Consider the following 18481-nt stretch of genomic DNA (forward strand, 5'->3'; position numbering starts at 1 on the left):
GTGAAGAGGAAGGGGTGACAGGCTTCACATGCAGAGGTTGAACCCCAAAGAGCCGTCGCTCAGAGGCACCTCATTAGACCCACAGTCTACATCCTGCGCTTAACATATCTTCAGATATCCGAGGACAGTGTCACCAAAGACTATGCCTGTCCAGGGAACTGGTTGCTCATGCCTGCCACCTTCTGCAGGATTTGGCGCCAAGGGGACAGAGGGCATCCACTGCCAGTGTTGTGGAAAGTTACAGCAGCGCGTAATTTTCATGCCAGTGGCTCCTTCCAGAGCTCCGTAGGTAAACTCTGGAGGACTTCACAAGCCTCCAGGCACGGGTGTCTCAGGAGATGACAGACCCAATCATCACAACTTTGTCCATTTCGACCAGGATAAGGCAAGCCAGGATGCAGGAGCGATGGGCTTCGTGCAAATCTCTGGTTTTCCACAGGTGCAGGGTGAATGGACTGCATCTATGAAGCACTTAGAGCTCCACGGCATCAAGCAATGAACAATGTGAAGCGCAGGGGTTTCCACTAGCTGAATATTCAGCGGGTCTGTGACAACACCAAACGCATTCTTTAGGTGGGTGCTCAAGTCCCAGGGGGGTGTGCATGACTCTTACATTCCAAGCCACTCTCCGGTCCCTGAAATGTTTCAGGGTTCACTGAGGCTGTAGGTTGGCTCCTCAGGGGTTGTGGCTGATTGTGGCCTCTGCCAGGCATTGCGTGTAGTTGAGATGAGATATAATGAAGGTTATGCGGCAACTCTCACTTTAGTGGAGCAGACCTTGGGGGTTTCTGAAAATTCGGTTCCAATGCCTGAACTGGTCTGGTGGAATGGGTAACGCAAGCCCTGCACATTATGGGAGACATCCTCATTCCCTATGAGATACATGCATGACTGATGGCATCCTTCACAGTGACTGAACACGTCAGTGTGCTGGGAACCTTGCACAAAATAAATGGAGGCAGTCCTGGATTGAGCACATTGCCATCATCTGGTGCACAAATCAGGTTTTCACTTCAGAATCAAAAGTGCTGGAAAGTCTCAGCAGGTTTGACAGCATCTGTGGAAAGAGAACAGAGCTAATGTTTCGAGTCTGAATGACTCTTCATCAAAGCTCTTTATTTCACTTTGGAATTACAGGAACACAACTCATCAGACCAAGGAGCCATAACAAGGGTGCAATTAGTGGGAGATTATTTACAGTGGTGAACATTATGTAAAATGCTCAAGACCCATACCTGCGCCATGCAACGAGAGCTTCTTAACCTATTTAACCCTGCGACTACATTTTGGTGCATCCCAACATCCACAGCAGAGGTGGAGGCAGCCAATTGCCTGCCTAGCCCTGTTGCTTGTGATGACCTTGGCAGGCATCCTCCAGAGGGCCAGTCCCTGAGAGGCCCCGGCCTGTTTTTGGGGTCCTGCTGCGTGGCAGTGCCATCCTCCTTGGCCAGTGGAGTTGGAGCTGAAGTGATCACAGGAGCAGATTTAGATGGGCTGGCCACTCCGGGAGTCACCGGCGTGGATGAGCCCGGGCAGTGCACCAGCTGCTCCTCCTCCGTATGGGTGCCCAAGGGAGGCTTTCTCCTTGGGATATAGAGGAGTGAGATCAAGAAGCCCCACCGTCCTCTGGCGTTGGCATTGATGGATTCCAGCAAATGCCTGCACCATGGCTTGCATGTCCTGCAGCAGTGCAGGACAGAGTCTTGCACCAATGTCTATACAGCAGCCGTCAGCTTAGCTGTGTTAACCTAGATTTGTGGAGTGTCGCCAATCACCTAGAGTGTACCAGACATTATTACTAATAATAATAATAATAATAATAATAATAATAATAATAATCGCTTGTCACGAGTAGGCTTCAGTGAAGTTACTGTGAAAAGCCCCTAGTCACCATATTCCGGCACCTGTTCGGGGAGGCCAGTACGGGAATTCAATCCGCGCTGCTGGCATTGTTCTGTATTACAAGCCAGCGATTTAGCCCACTGTGCTAAACCAGACCCATTACTTCCTGATTTTCCCGAGTATGCCTTTTGTAGAGCAACTGAAGCATGACCAAATCCAGAAGATCATCATCTGACTTGGACTCGGCAGATTACTGGTCTCCAGCAATCCTCCGATGCCGGCACCCTGAAATGCTGTAGATCAGACAGGGCGAGGTGCTCACCAGATTGGGACCTCGAGGCTGTTCTAAAACCAGGTCTCACGGAGATGTCTCTGCACAGGTGGAGGGTGTGGGTGTGCGCTGTGATGGGTCTTCAATTTCAGGGTCTGTGAATTCCTCTCTGTACTGCTCTTGGGGCTGGTGGATTCCCTTGGCAACTTCCCAGATGTACCTGTGAAAGAAAGTTCATTAATTCATGACAGGGGCCTGAGAAACAGGAGCCATGACGCACAGGATTACTGTCTCATGGAGGCTGCAGTGCTGGATTCTCACTTGGTTTATCACTGATGGCCTCACCAGTCCACATCTTCTCCGGCCAGCTGGATGACTCTCTTATCAATGTTGTGAGGACTTTCACCTCCACCCGTCTGGGATTTCTCCCTCTTGTCATGTGCCAATTTGTCCTACATGAAGACAGATGGAGAGTGCAAACTGGACATGCACCAGAGCAGATGTTAAGGATGCATAGCATGTGTGGATGGTGAGTGGAAACAGCAAGGTGAGGAGGACACCACCCAGCGGGGAGACGAAGATGTGTGTGGGAGAGATAGTGGTGGTTTCCCTTGAGCTGACATTACTTGAGACCCCTGTAGATACCTAATGGGTGTGTGAGTTGAGTGTGATGAGAGTGAATTAACACGGCATAACAGAGATGATCATTCATGCTCTTGGGACATTGGAGGCTGTCCCGTTCTGCATACTGTTAGCTGTACTGGTAATCTTTCGGGCAGATCTTTGTGCAAAACGCAGTATTGTCACATTGCTGCAGGTCTCCACTGCATCCAGGTGCTCCAGGGAGGCGGTGAGTTTTGGGACAGTATGCTGCTTAGCCTTTGCAGCCATGACTTCCCAGCAGCAAGTGCGCTGGCTATGCCACCTTGATCATTAAAGGGCTGAGGTAATGGCGCCCGTTCCAATCATATGTTATGAATCAGAGGCTGAATGCCAAATGGTACTGCATGGTACCCGTGCATAGACATTTTTGGCACTAAGTGTCACACGATATGGCGGGAAAAGCTACCATTGTCATCAGCGAGCTAAACGTCACTTTTCCAACCCGCTATTGTGATGAATGTAAGAAATTGGTATGTATATATTGTATTATATGTACTTGGTGCAGTATTTTTTTAAAATCCTGGTTTTAAAAAATAGACATTCGCTGCAGAAGGTGCAATTAAGATGTCATAAAAGTGAGATCACTGTTGTTTCAAGCAATGTTTTTGTTCACAAGGTGAGGCCAATGGTTCTTTGTTATGATTTCTGGGGAGTAGATAATTAGAGATATTGGGCTGGATTCTCCGATTTTCAGGCTATGCCTTGACGCCGGCGTAGGAACGGTGGCGCAAAACGGCGACCGATCCTCCGTTTGGTGGGGGATAGCAGGCAGGCAGCATAGAGCACCCGGCTCCAGCTGCCAATGCGGGCGGAGAATTGCCGGCTCCATAGCCGCGCATGCGCACGGCCTGCAGCGCCCGTGCTGTGCAACATGGCGTCGGCCATACGGACCCGGCCTGCCAAATAGTGCCGCCCCTTTGGCCAGGCTCGCATCCCCCTGACCACCCCCACCAGTGCCCCCAGCCCCTGCAAATGTCCCCCCTGCCTGCGGATTAGCTCTCCTCCGACTGTGGCGGCGCTGGACTGAGTCCACAGCCACCACTCTGAGTTCCCGGAAAAAACTAGCACGAGAGACCCACACCGTCGGGAACTCGGCCGGTGGGGGGGGCGGAGCATCGGGGGGGTGGGCCTCAGGTAATGTCCTGAGGCCGTCGATATGGCGTGCGGCATACACCTAGAGTTAGCCGCTTTGGAGGGGGCGGAGCATCGTGAAAGCGGCGCCACCCCCGATTTCGTCACAAACAGGGATTCTTCGGCCGATTGCCAAACGCGATTTGGGCATCGGAGATCGGAGAATTCTGCCCACGGTGTTTAAACTTAAGTAATTAGGTCTTTGGAGTTGAATGGGAAAGGGATAATGTTGTAATGGGAGGAGTTAGGTCTGTGGCAGTCAGTTTTTGGAGTTAGTTTTAGTTCTGGCCATGAACAGAACAGAAGCTTCTGCAAAAGTCTGTCAGATTAAGCAGTAGTCTGACACAGACAAGAATCTACAGGCTGTTTCCTGACAGGATCACCCTCTCACTAAGCGGTCCTTTATAATCAACTCTATTGAAGTGTACAGCAGGTATAGTTTTATGTTTGCTAACTGTATTTAAAAGTTTTTTGACCCATGATGGATTTTGCTTGATTGAAGATAAAGATGGTATCTGTTAGAAATTAAAGTGGTTCATTTTATTGTTGAGTTATATTTCTGTGATGTTAATGTAGCATAATACTACGTAATAATAAAGTTTGTTTTAATATACCATATCCCTGTTTTTGCATGGAATTGCTCCTTTCCAAGGGCTGGTGCAGACCTGATGGGCCGAAAGGCCTCCTTCTGCACTGTAAATTCTATGATTCTATGGAGCGAAGTATCCTTTCCTCACCATTTAAAAAAAAAAATTAAAATTGGGATTTCTGTCCAGTATTGTGGCAAATGATGGGGTCCGGTCCAGGAACACTGGTTTTGCAATTTCCAAGAAAATCTCATCCAGGCTCAATAGAAAATGCAGGTATTAGCCAATTATCCAGATTTCAATTCCATACAAAAACGTACACTTAATATATAAGAACTGGTAAAATAATTTAGGAGCGGTTCTTACCCAATATCTGCAGCAAGTCCTGAAAAACTGTGTAGAATGCTGGAAAGAATTCTTCATGTTCTTCCAATTTAGTGATTATGCTAAAAAAAAAATGTCTTCCTAAGTCAAATCTTAGTGCAAACATGTCTCTTTACTTAACAGCAAGTTTGTATTGAAGGCAATGCCCCATTAAAAAAATGGTTTTCTTTAACTGCAGCAAACTCAATCTACGGCCCTCATACACCTATATGTCAACTGTAGAGTTCACCTGATTTATAGATAAGGAAAAAACAGTCCTCCCAGTGCATTTTACATTTTAGTGTGAAATCAATCATAATATAGTCTTGTGTTTTGTACGGCTTTCAGTAAAATCTTTAGAAGCACAATAAGACTGTTCTAGGACAATCAGAAGCAGAGTTTGGCATCATCTATATTAAAGAATGCTTTCAATTACCAAAGTGCGGCTGACAGAAACGCGCATAATTATTTTTACAATGTCTATTTGACATCAGTTTTGTCTCAGTTGTAACAGTCTTGCTGCTGTGCCAGGAGGTTGTGAATTTAAGTTCTAACAGATAACCTAGGCTAATCTAGTTGTAAAGGAGTACCGCACTGTCATTTGGATAAGGTATTAACAGAGACACCACATGTCTTCAGATTCATCAGCACTATTCCACAAAAGAGCAGACATTTTACCAGTGTCCTAGTCAACCTTTAACCCCCAACAACGCCTAACTCTGATGATGTGCAACCTTGCTGTGCGCAAATTAGCTGCCGTGTTTCATACATTGAAGTATTTGTTCTTTACTTTAAAGTGCTTTGGATTCCGAGTTGCTTTATACGTATATTCTTTCAATAGAGGCTGCTTTTATTTTTAACACATTTATTATGACATACTTTTCGACAAATTCTCACTGACTGGAAGGGAACATTCCTGCCTGGTGATTGTCGCGCGATGTCTGTTCATTCATTGTCGCAGCGTCTGCATGGTCTCGCGTGGTACATTGGCGAGACCATGCAGACGCTGCGACAACGAATGAACAGACATCGCGCAACAATCACCAGGCAGGAATGTTCCCTTCCAGTCGGGGAACACTTCAGCAGTCAAGGGAATTCAGCCTCTGATCTCCGGTTAAGCGTTCTCCAAGGTGGCCTTCAGGACGCGCGACAACGCAGAATCGTCGAGCAGAAACTTATAGCCAAGTTCCGCACACATGAGTGCGGCCTCAACCGGGACCTGGGATTCATGTTGCATTACATTCATCCCCCACCATCTGGCCTGCAAAATCCTACCAATTGTCCTGGCTTGACACAATTCACACCTCTTTAACCTGGGGTTACCCTATCTCTGGATCTGTAAAGATTTAATCACCTGCTAATGCTCGTATTCCAAGCATTGTCTGGCATCTTTGAATTTGTCTATATATATGTTTCTGGAACATACCTCTTCATTCACCTGAGTAAGGAGCAGCGCTCTGAAAGCTAGTGACATCGAAACAAACCTGTTGGACTTTAGCCTGGTGTTGTAAGACTTCTTACTTTGACCTATCAGGCAGTTAACTGACATTTAGAATCAAGTATTTATAGAAGTGCAATATATTCCAATTAAATCTTACTTTTTATCTAATTTCCAGTTAGACCAGTTGGAATAAAGCTTCTGATTAACTTAGATTAATAGTCACCATGTGTGGTTTAACATTAAACACCTGCATTTTTGCATTATCATACATGAATTAAGATATACGCTGCCACGGTGTCATTTAAAACCTGCCATTACCAAAATGTGATAAGAAATGGTAAACTACACAGTATTTACAGTCCTGGAAGAATTTATTCCACGCTACTGTGTCTGTGCTGGTGTTAATACCCCGCATGAACCTACTTCATCTAACCCTATCTGCATATCCATTATTCCTCTCTCCATCACAGAATATTCTAGCTTCTCCTTCTCCTCAAAGGCACCTCTGATTTCACCTCGACTAGCTCCACATGATAGTAAATAGTATTGCTACTGAACAGAAAGGTGGCATTTAATTTATAAAACAAAAATTAAAACTTAATATTTTTACAAGATAATAGGATTTTTGTTAATGAGGAAGAATTATACTTATTCTATTATACAAACATTATTGCAGGAATAATCTGTAATGGCAAAGGTGAATTCAATCTAATTTCACATATTCCATAATTAAATGTTAGGCAGACACTACTTTAGTGTACAGGTGTTTGAGACACCTAACCATTACCTGTCTATATCTTGGGTACCCAGGAGTTGCTGCACTTGACTGTAGGTGTCAGCATTGACAGTGCTGCACAATTTTCCAATCATATTCACTAACACACTAGGAGGAGTGGGTTCAGCTGAAAAGCAGTTAAAGTTTTCAAAAGGGTTACCTTATCACAAGAAAATAAACAAATGTTATTTGTAATTTAGTATTTATGTTATCTTATCTATTAAATAAATTTGAGATAACTGTGATTAAATGATCTCTTATTTCTTTTGTACTTTCTTCCTAACAATGTCATATTTAAATGTTATAATAAAATATAACAGATATAAAAGCACACTAAATTTTAAGTTTCTTACCTAACCCCAAAACATGTCGGAGATTTTTCATAGCATTGCTCATTTCACCAAGTTTAGAGTACACTTCATTCATCCTAGGATAGACTCCACTGAGAGAACTCACATCAAACAGTTTCTGGAAATGGGAGACAATACCCTCCAGTGTTTGTGGTGAAGCATGCTTACACTCCTAGAATGATAAACAATTAGTTTGTCCTTGCATCCCTCATTATTTCAGGGACATATTAATAAATTGTAAGTCAATAATTAGCAATATGATTCTATGCATGTCTCAGAAGACAAGCTTTCTCATATAATCCCTTACCTAATTATCAGATTCAACTTTTAACACCATAAAACAGATGTCCCATTCGAGTAATGTATACAACACAATAAAGAACTTGAAAGGAGTTACTCAGCTCTGATCCAGAGGTTAAATTGTTGCATGCAACTGGAGTAATTTATAGAACCAAAACAATTTCAGTAGAAAAGGTAGCTAATTAGTCCATTCCAAATATGACCTGACTACCTCTGACCCCATCACACTGTTCGTCCCCATATTATTTTTGTCGAATTATCTATCACTTTCAATTTAACAGAAAATTGTCAATTTAATTTTGTGTTTGGAAAAAAAGGCATATTTGAAAATGGCCAGTTCTTTTGACATTGTCATCATAATTTTAACTAGGTTGGCAAGTTCCTTGGGCAATTTTAACTGCCTGCCCAGCAGATTGCTCGAGTGTCTGTCCCAAGATACCATATTTTGAATAGAGAAATGCAAAAAAATACTTTCCTGTTTTTATAAATGTTTTAGAATTTTTAAATCTCACCATACAGCTCAAATGCAGTTTTTGAAAGTGAACCAGATCTGTCAGATTCCAAGATTAAAAATAAAAGCAGAAACAAATGTAATAAACAACTTTCTTCTTTTCATATGTAGAAAGCAAAAAAAGCATTAACTTACACTTTGAAAATAGGGCAATGGTAACACCAATAAAGCAAAAATGTGCTGGGTTTATGCGGCATATTATTATCAATAAAATATAGGAGTACATTCTTCCCCCTCACATAAACATTTCAGGATCAGAATACAAAAGGAAAATAACAAATTTTGACAAATGAGGCATACTTTTAATGCAGTATTTTCATGTTTATTTCCAAGATCATCCAAAATTGCATCCACTGTCAATTGCAGGTCCTCAACCCTGACTTCATCACTTGAGTCATATACATCCATAGATTTTCCACGTATCAACTTTGACAACCTTTGTAAAGATCCATACAAACCCTGAACAAAGAGAATTAAAATATATGAATCAAACTCATTCAGTATTAAAATGGTTTATAGCTATAAGACTGCTTCAATCAGAAATTCATACTTCCTAGTAGGCACACGATCTTGTATGCTGAGCACTCACAATGAAAACAAAATAGTGCACATACCTTTATTTATAACTGGAATTAATTTAGTCTATTTCAATTGATAAGGCCCTATTTTAATTAACAAGGACACCACAATGTTGAATTTTATCTGTAACTGGAAATAATTTAGCCCATTTTAATTAATAAGACCATCACTATGTTGAGTTTATCCAAAGCCAGAATAAAAGTTGGTGGAGTCAAAAAGCAGAGGCAATTTATTGACAGGCCAGTTGAGGAAAGCACTCTACATGCTAGTGAAAAGTAAGTGATTCTGAATACATCTAAAATTAAGGGTGCAGTTGTATTCTCTCCCATTCACAAATGATGCTGCGCTTGGTTCCTTGTGTATAATGCATAGGAGCAGGTACAATAGGTTCACTAGCAGATTTCTTTTAAATTGATTCAGGAACAGAAGAAGTGAACAATGAGCTATTTAGGTCTGCAACAGCAGAACCCTATTGTAATTACATTTGAAAAATCTATTTTGATGAAAAACGTACAAAGCAACTGACCCAAAGAATCCTTTCTTTTGGTTAATTATTATTTTTTAAATTAATTTGTGGGATGTGGGCATCGCTGACTAGGATAGCATCAATTCCCATCCCCAATTGCACTTGAGAAGGTGATGGTGAGCCAGCTTCTTGAATTGCTGCCGTCCATGTGGTATAGGTACACACACTGCTGGTAGAATATGAGTTCAAGGGTTTTGACCAAGTAATAATGAAAGAACGATGATATAGTTCCTATTCAGGATGGTATGTAGAAGGGGGGGGGGGGGGGGGTGTTCCAATGCATCTGCTGTCTTTGTCCTTCTAGATGGTCGTAGTCGTGGGTTTGAAAGGTACTGTCCAAGGAGCCTTCGTGAGTTCCTACAGTGCATCATGGTACACACTGCTGCCACTGTATGTCAGTAATGGAGGGAGTGAATGTTTGTGGAAGGGGTACCAATCTTTAGATACATTAATGGCATTCAAAAGGCATCTCGACAAATACATGGATAGGATGGGGATAGAGGGATACAGCACTAGGAAGTGCTGAGGGTTTTGGCCTAGAGTGGTATCATGACCGGGTACAGGCTAAGAGGGCCGAAGGGCCTATTCCTGTTCTGTATTGTTCTTTGTTCAATCAAGTGGCTGCTTTGTCCTGGATGATGTTGAGCTTCTTTAGTGTCGTTGGAACTGCTCTGATCCAGACAAGCAGAGAGTATTCCATCACAGTCTTGACTTGTGCTCGTAGATGGACAGGCTTTGGGGAGTCAGGAGATGAATACTCGCTGCTGAATTCCCAGCCTCTGACCTTGTAGCCACAGTATTTTTATGGCTGACCCAGTTCAGTTTCTAGTCAGTGGTGACTTCCAGGATGTTGATAGTGGGGATAGTGATAGTGATGACATTGAATGTCATGGGTGCATGGTTCAATTCTCCGTGGTTAGAGTCATTTCCTGGCACTTATGTGGCACACATGTTACTTGTCACTAATTAGTCCAAACCTGACTTTTATCCAGGTCTTGCTTTGTGTGGACACGGACTGCTTCAATATCTGATGAATTGGAAATGGTCCTGAACATTGTTCACGGGTGATTGCACATCAATGCTTCTAACCTTATGATGGAGGGAAGGTTGTTAATAAGCAGAAGGTGGTTGGGCCTAAGACTGGAAAAATCCTGCAGCACTGTCCAAGGACTGAGATGATTGAACTCCAACAACCGCAACCAACTTGACTCATGCTAGGTATGACTCCTACCAGTGGAGAGTTTGTCCTATTGTCTTTAGCCTTACTAGGGCTTCTTGATGCCACATTCCCTCAAATGCTGATTTGATGTCAAATGCAGACACTCCTGCCTCATCTTTGGAGTTCAGCTTTTTTGCCCACATTTGAAACCAAGGCTGTGTAACAAAATCAGGAGCTGGGTGACCTTGCTGGAACCCAAGCCGAGTGTCAGTGAGCGGGTTATTCCTGTGAAAGTGCTGCTTGATAGCACTGTCGACAACACCATCCATCACTTTATTGATGATCGAGAGTAGACGGAATTGCCCGGGTTGGATTTAACCTGCCTTTTGTGGAAAGGGTACATTTCCAGTTTGTCGGGTAGATGCCAATGTTGTAGCTGGAACAGTTTGGCAGGAGGCACGGCGTGTTCTGGAGCACAGGTTCTCAGTACTATTGCTGGAACATTTGAGGGGCCATAGTCTTTGAAGGGTCCAACACTTTCAGTCATTTCTTGATATCACATGGAATAAATCAAATTGGTATTTGTGATACTGTGGACTGCAGGATAAGGCAGAGATGGATCATCCATTCGGCACTTCGAGCCAAAGGTGGCTGCAAATGCTTCAGCCTTTACTTTTGCACTCACTGAAAATGGGGGTATTTGTGGAGTCTCCTCCTCCAGTTATTGTTGAATTGTTCATCACCAATCGAAACTGGATGTGGTAGAACTGCAGAGCTTTGATCAGATCCTTAGGCTGTGACATCACTTTGCTCTGTCTACCGTATGCTGATTATATCGTTGGCATGTAAATAGTGCTTTGTTGTAGCTTCATCAGGTTGACGCCTCATTTTTCAGGTATGACTGGTGCTGGCTCTTGGCATGCCCTCCTGTACTCTTCATTGAACAGGGTTGATCCCCTGACTTGATGGTAATGGTGGGTGATGGATATGCCAGGCCATAGGGTAACAGATTGTGGGCGAATACAATTCTGTTGCTGCTAATGCCTCACGGCGCCTCATAGATGCCTCATTTTGAATTGCTAGATCAATTCAAAATCTATCCCAGTTATTTCAGTGCTACACGACACAGTGGAGGGTATCGTCAATGTGAAGATGAGACTCCATCTCCACAAAGATTGTGCAGTGGTCACTCCTACCGTTACGATCACATATCTGTTGATTTGTGAGGACAAGGACAAGTAGGTTTTTCCCTCACCACCTGCTGCAAACCTAGTCTAGGAGCTCTGTCTTTAGGACTAAATGTGCTTGGTCCACTCTTGGTGATCAATATTGATGCCCCCTCCCCATTTTTGACCTGATGCCAAGTCATAAGACATGATGAGATCTAGAGTCAATGCTGAGGACCTCCAGGATAACTCCCCTCTGGCTGTGTACCGCCACCTCTGGTGAGTCTGCCCTGCAGTGGAAAGTGTGACAGGACATACCTGGGGATGGTGATGGTAGTGTCTGGGACATTGGACATAAGGTATAATTCTGTGAGCATGACTATGTCAGGCTAGTGCTTGAATAGCCTGTGGGCAGGTCTCTCAATTTCAGCACAAGTCCCCAGATGTTAGTAAGGATGACTTTGCAGGGTCAACAGTGTGCCATTGTTCCGTCCAGTTAATTCCTTTGCAGTTTCATACAACTAAATGGTTAGCCAGCCAATTTCAGAAGCCATTCCCAAAGGACATTAGTAAACCAGATGGGATTTTACAGCAATTACTGAGACTAGTTTTTAATTCATTATTAATTGAATCTAATTGAATTTTATTCACCAGCTGTCATGGTGAGATTTGAACCCATATCCCAAGAGCATCCGTCTGGGCCTCTGGATGGCTAGTCCAGTGACGTTGCTGCTACATCATCGCACCCTCCAGAGTTCAACAGCTCGAGAAATAGTATTCCACAATTAAGACTATTTATAAATCAGTTATATTTGGATTACACTACATGACAAATATATGTTACAATGCTATTAATTGTTCAGCCCACACCTCTATAGTACCAACAAGGTGCATATACACCAAAATATTGTCTGGAATAGCTTCTGCTTGGAGTTGTGGAAGCAATTTTTGCCTCAGTTTATAAATATCTGTTGGACCATATTCACTGTTTACAATAGAGTTAAGATCATTTAAAATCTGAAAGAAAATTGTAAAATTAAAAAGATATGATAGAATGGATTTTAAACTAGGAAAAAACTCATCTCCCAAAACAAATTAGAAAAAGTGTTAAATGGGTTTTTAATAAATATATTGGTATGCTTTGGCCTTTTGCAGTTCTTTCCATTCATTATCTACCATCATAGACCAATGCTGCACAATAATTGGTGAAAGGGTTAGTGAAGTTCAGGATTAACAGTGGTTGGCGTGCAGCAATGATTTGGCTTGGTGCCAAACTAGGTTTCTCATCAAACTAATTCTACCATTCTGGATTCCATTGATTCTAGGAAGTAAAGTAGGTTTCAATTTTGAAGTAGCGTGTAAATTTTAGTTACCAGTACATGTTTGGCAGGGATACATGTAAAAATTGTCATGTTACAAATCAAACAATTATACTGCTTTAATAAATTTTGTTGAGGTAATGAAGTAAGTTTTTAATAATAATTTTTATCATCACAAGTAAGCTTACATTAAGACTGCAATGAAGTTACTGTGAAAAGCCCCTAGTCCCCACATTCCAGCACCTGTTCGGGTACGCAGAGGGAGAATTCAGAATGTCCAAATTACCTAACAGCACATCTTTCGGGACTTGTGGGAGGAAACCTGAGCACCCGGAGGAAACCCACGCAGACACAGGGAGAACATGCAGACTCGGCACAGTGAACCAACCCGGGAATAGAACCTGGGACCCTGGAACTGTGAAGCCACAGTGCTAACCACTGTGCTGCTGTGCCGCCCATAAGTTTTGACAAAACTGGATGATCAACATAGGATTATTTATTCCATCAGAAATGTACAAAGTCTTATAAATGAGATCCATTTTCTTAGAAACCAATATCTTTAAACTGTTAATTAAAAGAAAAATTAAATCCTGGTATAGTTTTTGCTGCCAGTTTTTCTAATTTTAGTACAAGACTGCCAAGTAGTTGCCAGGAATTTCCTGGCAGCATGTGATTTGCACAGATATTTTAATAGATCAATACATGGATTCTCAATTCTCTCATACAAAAGATTTTTCATATTTAGTGTGCTGTATATACATAGAGGAACGTATTAATACAACACGGGCAGAATTTTCTAATTTTATAGCAGACTGGCCCAGGGGGCGGGAAAAAGGTATGGAAGCTGCCAGCCCCAAGGGCAGCTTCCTCAGCCTTATTTTCAGGAATTTGTTTTGTAAAAGTGAAGGGGTGAGTCCCTGTCACACCAGCGGGGCGGGTTCCAGCAATTTAGTTTTTAAATGATTGGGGTGCAATTTGTGAAGGATATCCTGACACAAAAATTAAAAATAGAACCCCCAGCAGAGAACTACCTCAACCACCAGCTGCTCCCCTCCCCCCCTCCACTCCCTCTCCCCCCTCCCCTCCCCTCCCCCTCCCTCCCCCCTTCCTCCCTCCCCCCCCCCCACCCCTCCTCCCCCCCTCCACCACCCCACTCCTCTACCCCCCACCACCCCCCCACCCCACACCCCCCCACCACCCCCCTCCCCCCCTCACCCCCCCAACTCCCCACCCTCACCCCCCCTCTCCCCCCCTCCCCACACCCCCCCAACCCCCCCCACTCCCCCTCCCAACTCCCCCCCACAACCCCCCCACCAACTCCCCCCCCCCCCACCTCAACCCCCCTCCCCACCCCCAACCCCCCCCCTCCCCCCTCCCCCCCCCTCTCCCCCCCCCTCCCCCTCCTCTCCCCCCTCTCCCCCACCCTCCCTCTCCCCCCCCCAACCACCAACAACCTCTCCCCCCCACCCATCCCCACCCTCCCCTCCCTCCCCCCCCCCCCCTCTCCCCCCCCCCAACCCCCTCCCTCCCACCCCCCCCCAACCCACCCTCCCCCCCCCTCCCTCCCACCCCTCCCCCCACCCTCCCTCCTCCCCCCCCTCCCCCCCACCCCCCCTCCCACCCTCAACCCCCCCTCCCTCCACACCCCCCTCCCACACCCCACCACCCACACCCACCCAACTCCCACCCCCCCTCACCAACCCCACCCCCTCCCCCTCTCCCCCCCATCCCCTCTCCCAACCTCCCCACACACCACAACAAAACACCAACCAACCCACACACCCTCCTCTCCCCCCTACCCCCCCCTCACCCCCCCACCCACCACAACTCCCACGCCCCCAACACCCCAACCCCTCAACCTCCCACTCCCCCCCTCACCCCCCCCTCCCTCTCCCCCCCCCCCCTCTCCCCCCCACCTCCCCCCCCTCCCTCCCTCTCCCCCCCCCTCCCTCAACCCCAACCAACCCACACCCTCACCCCCCCCTCCCAACCCTCCCCCCCCACCCTCCCCCCCTCCCCTCCCCCCTCCCCCCCTCCCTCCCCCCCCCCCCCTCCCCCCCCCACCCTCCAACCCCAACCCCACCCCCCACCCCCCCACCCTCCCCCCCTCCCCCCCCTCCCCCACTCCCCCACCCCTCCACTCCACTCCCCCCTCCCTCCTCCCCCTCCTCCACCCCCACACCACCCCCTCCCCCTCCCCCCACCCCCCCTACCCCTCCCTCCCCATCACCCCCCCTCCCTCCCCCCCCCTCCCCCCCTCCCTCCCTCCCCCACCCCTCCCCATCCCTCCCCTCCCCCCTCCCTCTCCCCCCCCTCCCCCTCCCCCCCACCCTCCCTCCACCCCCCCTCCCCTCCCTCCCCTCCACCCCCTCCCTCCCTCCCCCCCCTCCCCCTCTCCCCCTCCCTCCCCCCCCTCCCCCTCCCCCTCCCTCCCTCTCCCCCCCCTCCCCTCTCCCCCCCCTCCTCCCCCCTCCCCTCTCCCCCCCCTCCCTCCCCCCCTCACCCCTCCCCTCTCCCCCCACCCCACCCTCCCCCCCTCCCCTCCCCACTCCCTCCCCCCTCCCCCCTCCCTCCCCTCCCCCACTCCCCCCCTCCCTCCCTCTCCCCCCCATCCCTCCCTCTCCCCCCTCCCCCCCCCCTCCCTCCCCCCCCTCCCTCCCCCCTCCCTTCCTCCCCCCCCTCCCTCCCTCCCCCCTCCCTCCCTCTCCCCACCCTCCCTCCCTCTCCCCCCCCTCCTCCCTCCCCCCCTCCCTCCCTCTCCCCCTCCCCCTCTCCCTCTCCCCACCCTCCCACCCCATCCCCCCCCACCCCCCACACCCCCCCCAACCCCTCCCACTCCCCCACCCTCCCCCCTCCCACTCCCCCCCCACCCCCCACCCCACCCCCTCCCCACCACACCCCACACCCCCCCCCACCCCCCCCACCCCCCCCTCCCCACCCACCTCCACCCCTCCCACCCCTCCACAACCCCCCCCTCCCACTCCCCCCCCCCCCCCCTCCCAACCCCCCTCAACCCCCCTCCCACTCCCCCCACCCACCCCACACCCCCAACCCCCCCCACCCTCACCCCCCACCCACCCCTCCCCCCCCCTCCCTCACCCCCCACCCACTCCCCCCTCCAACCCCCCCCCCCACCCCCCCTCCCCTCCCCCCCCCCCCCCCCCCCCCCCCCTCCCCCCCCACCCCACCTCCCCCCCTCCCCTCTCCCCCCCCACACCCTCCCCCCCCTCCCCCCCCCACCCTCCCTCACCACCCCCCCCCCTCCCCCCCTCCCTCCCCCCCCCTCCCTCTCCCCCCACCCTCCCCCCTCCCCCCCCTCCCCTCCCCCCCTCCCCCCACACCCCCCCCTCCCCCACCCCCCCCCCCCTCCCCCCCCTCCCCCCTCTCCCCCACCCCCCTCCCTCCCCCCTCCCCCTCTCCCCCCCCCCCACCCCTCCCCCCCACCCCCCCCCTCCACCCCTCCCCCCACCCCCCCCTCCCCCCCCCCCTCCCCCTCCCCCCTCCCCTCCCCCCCCCCTCCCCCCCCCCTCCCCTCCCCCCCCTCCCCCACCCCCCCCCCCTCCCCCCCCCCCCCCCCCTCCCTCTCCCCCCCCTCCTCCCCTCTCCCCCCCCCCCTCCCTCCCCCCCCCCCTCCCCCCCTCTCCCCCCTCCCCCCTCCCCCCCCCCTCCCTCCCCCCCCCCCCCCTCTCCCCCCCCTCCTCCCCCCTCCCCCCCCCCCTCCCTCCCCCCCCCCTCCCTCCCCCCCTCCCTCCCCTCCCCCCCTCCCCCACCCCTCCCCTCCCCACCCCCCTCCCTCCCCCTCCCCCCTCCCACCCCTCCCCCTCCCCCTCCCCCCCCCCTCCCCCCTCCCCTCCCCCCCCCCCTCCCCTCCCTCCCCCTCCCCCTCCTCCCCCCTCCTCCCCTCCCCCTTCCCCCTCCCCCCCTCCTCCCCCCTCCTCCCTCCCCTCCCCCCCCTCCCTCCCCTCCTCCCCCCCCTCCTCCCTCCCCCCCCCTCCCCTCCCCCCCCTCCTCCCCTCCCCCCCTCCTCCCCCCCTCCCTCCCCCCTCCCTCCTCCCCCCCCTCCTCCCCTCCCCTCCTCCCCCTCCCTCCCCTCCCTCCTCCCCCCCTCCTCCCTCCCCCCCTCCTCCCCCCTCCACCCCCCCTCCCCTCCCCCCCTCCCCTCCCCTCCCCCCTCCCCTCCCCTCCCCCCTCCCCCCCCCTCTCCCCTCCCCCCTCCCCTCCCCCCCCCCTCCCCTCCCCCCTCCCCCCCTCCCCTCCCCCCCCTCCCCCCTCCCCCCCCCCCTCCCCCCTCCCCCCCCCTCCCCCCTCCCCCCCCTCCCCCCCCTCCCCCTCCCCCCCCCTCCCCCCCCCTCCCCCTCCCCTCCCCCCCTCCCTCCCTCTCCCCCCCCCTCCCCTCCCCTCCCCCCCTCCCCTCCCTCCCCCTCCCCCCTCCCCCTCCCCCCCTCCCCTCCCCTCCCCCCCCCCTCCCCTCCCCTCCCCCTCCCCCCTCCTCCCCCTCCCCCCCCTCCCCCCTCCCCCTCCCCTCCCCTCCCCTCCCCTCCCCCCCTCCCCCTCCCCTCCCCCCTCCCCCCTCTCCCCTCCCCCCCCTCCCCCTCTCCCCTCCCCTCTCCCCTCCCCCTCCCCCTCCCTCCCTCCCCTCTCCCCTCTCCTCCCTCCCCTCCCTCTCCCTCCCCTCCCTCCCCTTCTCCTCCCCTCCCCCTCTCCCTCTCCCCTCCCCCTCCCCCTCCCCCCCTCCCCTCCCCCTCCCCCCCCCCCCCTCCCCTCCCCCCTTATATTATATTCTTATTTGTATCCTTATATTATATTCTTATTTGTACTATTTTTGCTAATAAAATAGAGCAGATGAACTTCTGTCTTGGTTTTTATTACATTGTGTCTGAATCATAAGAACCTTGGAGTAATCCAAGACAAATTTGGTGTCACAAACAGGATTCGGTAGCAATGTTTAAGGGAAAGGGGCAGACACCTAAGGAGCCTGAACCTGAGACCTACCGTGTTCCAGGATGGAATGCGACGGACTCGTGTTTCGGCTCAATAGTTAATTTGTTGGCGCAGGTGGGTACCCCACAAGAGTGGAGCACTGTCCTTGTAGATGAGAAAGGTTGAACTGTACCGACTGCGGTATTAGCATGTCTGATGAAGCGGGCTTAAACAGAGTATACCGCAGCTGGGATGGATCATCATCACTGCGCTACGGGGTGTGTCGGCAGATGGAGGAAGTACAAATGAAAAATTGCTTGTGACTGACTGGGAATTAAAACAACAAAAGACAACGTCAGAAGCCGTAAAAACAGCTCAGGACAGAGCGGATTAGCAGAAGTGAGGTACTAGACCTGTAAATCCTGCGAACGTGTGTAGAAATCGGATGACTAGCTCTCTTTACAAACCGAATGTGTCCGGAGTGAATTGGCTCAAGTCTTAGAGAGATACCATGGTCATTTCGGCTAGATGTTTAATTGGTCTGCAAACGTGAAGGCCTGGGGTTAGAAATGCTATTT

At 50.3% G+C, this 18481-nt stretch overlaps 1 protein-coding gene across 1 annotated transcript in view; it reads right to left on the reverse strand.

Moving 5' to 3' along the window:
• The window catches only part of cep70 (centrosomal protein 70), a 131711-nt gene that overhangs the window by 8226 nt on the left and 105004 nt on the right, over positions 1-18481 (reverse strand). Inside the window, exons 12-15 of the mRNA XM_072473173.1 lie at positions 8535-8693; positions 7427-7595; positions 7086-7200; positions 4861-4940 (exon numbers count right to left, since the gene is read on the reverse strand). Coding sequence (XP_072329274.1) covers positions 4861-4940; positions 7086-7200; positions 7427-7595; positions 8535-8693 — 523 coding nt within the window. The remainder of the gene's footprint in view (positions 1-4860; positions 4941-7085; positions 7201-7426; positions 7596-8534; positions 8694-18481) is intronic.

This window comes from Scyliorhinus torazame, chromosome 2, assembly GCF_047496885.1.
Source record: "Scyliorhinus torazame isolate Kashiwa2021f chromosome 2, sScyTor2.1, whole genome shotgun sequence".
Taxonomy (NCBI): domain Eukaryota; kingdom Metazoa; phylum Chordata; class Chondrichthyes; order Carcharhiniformes; family Scyliorhinidae; genus Scyliorhinus; species Scyliorhinus torazame.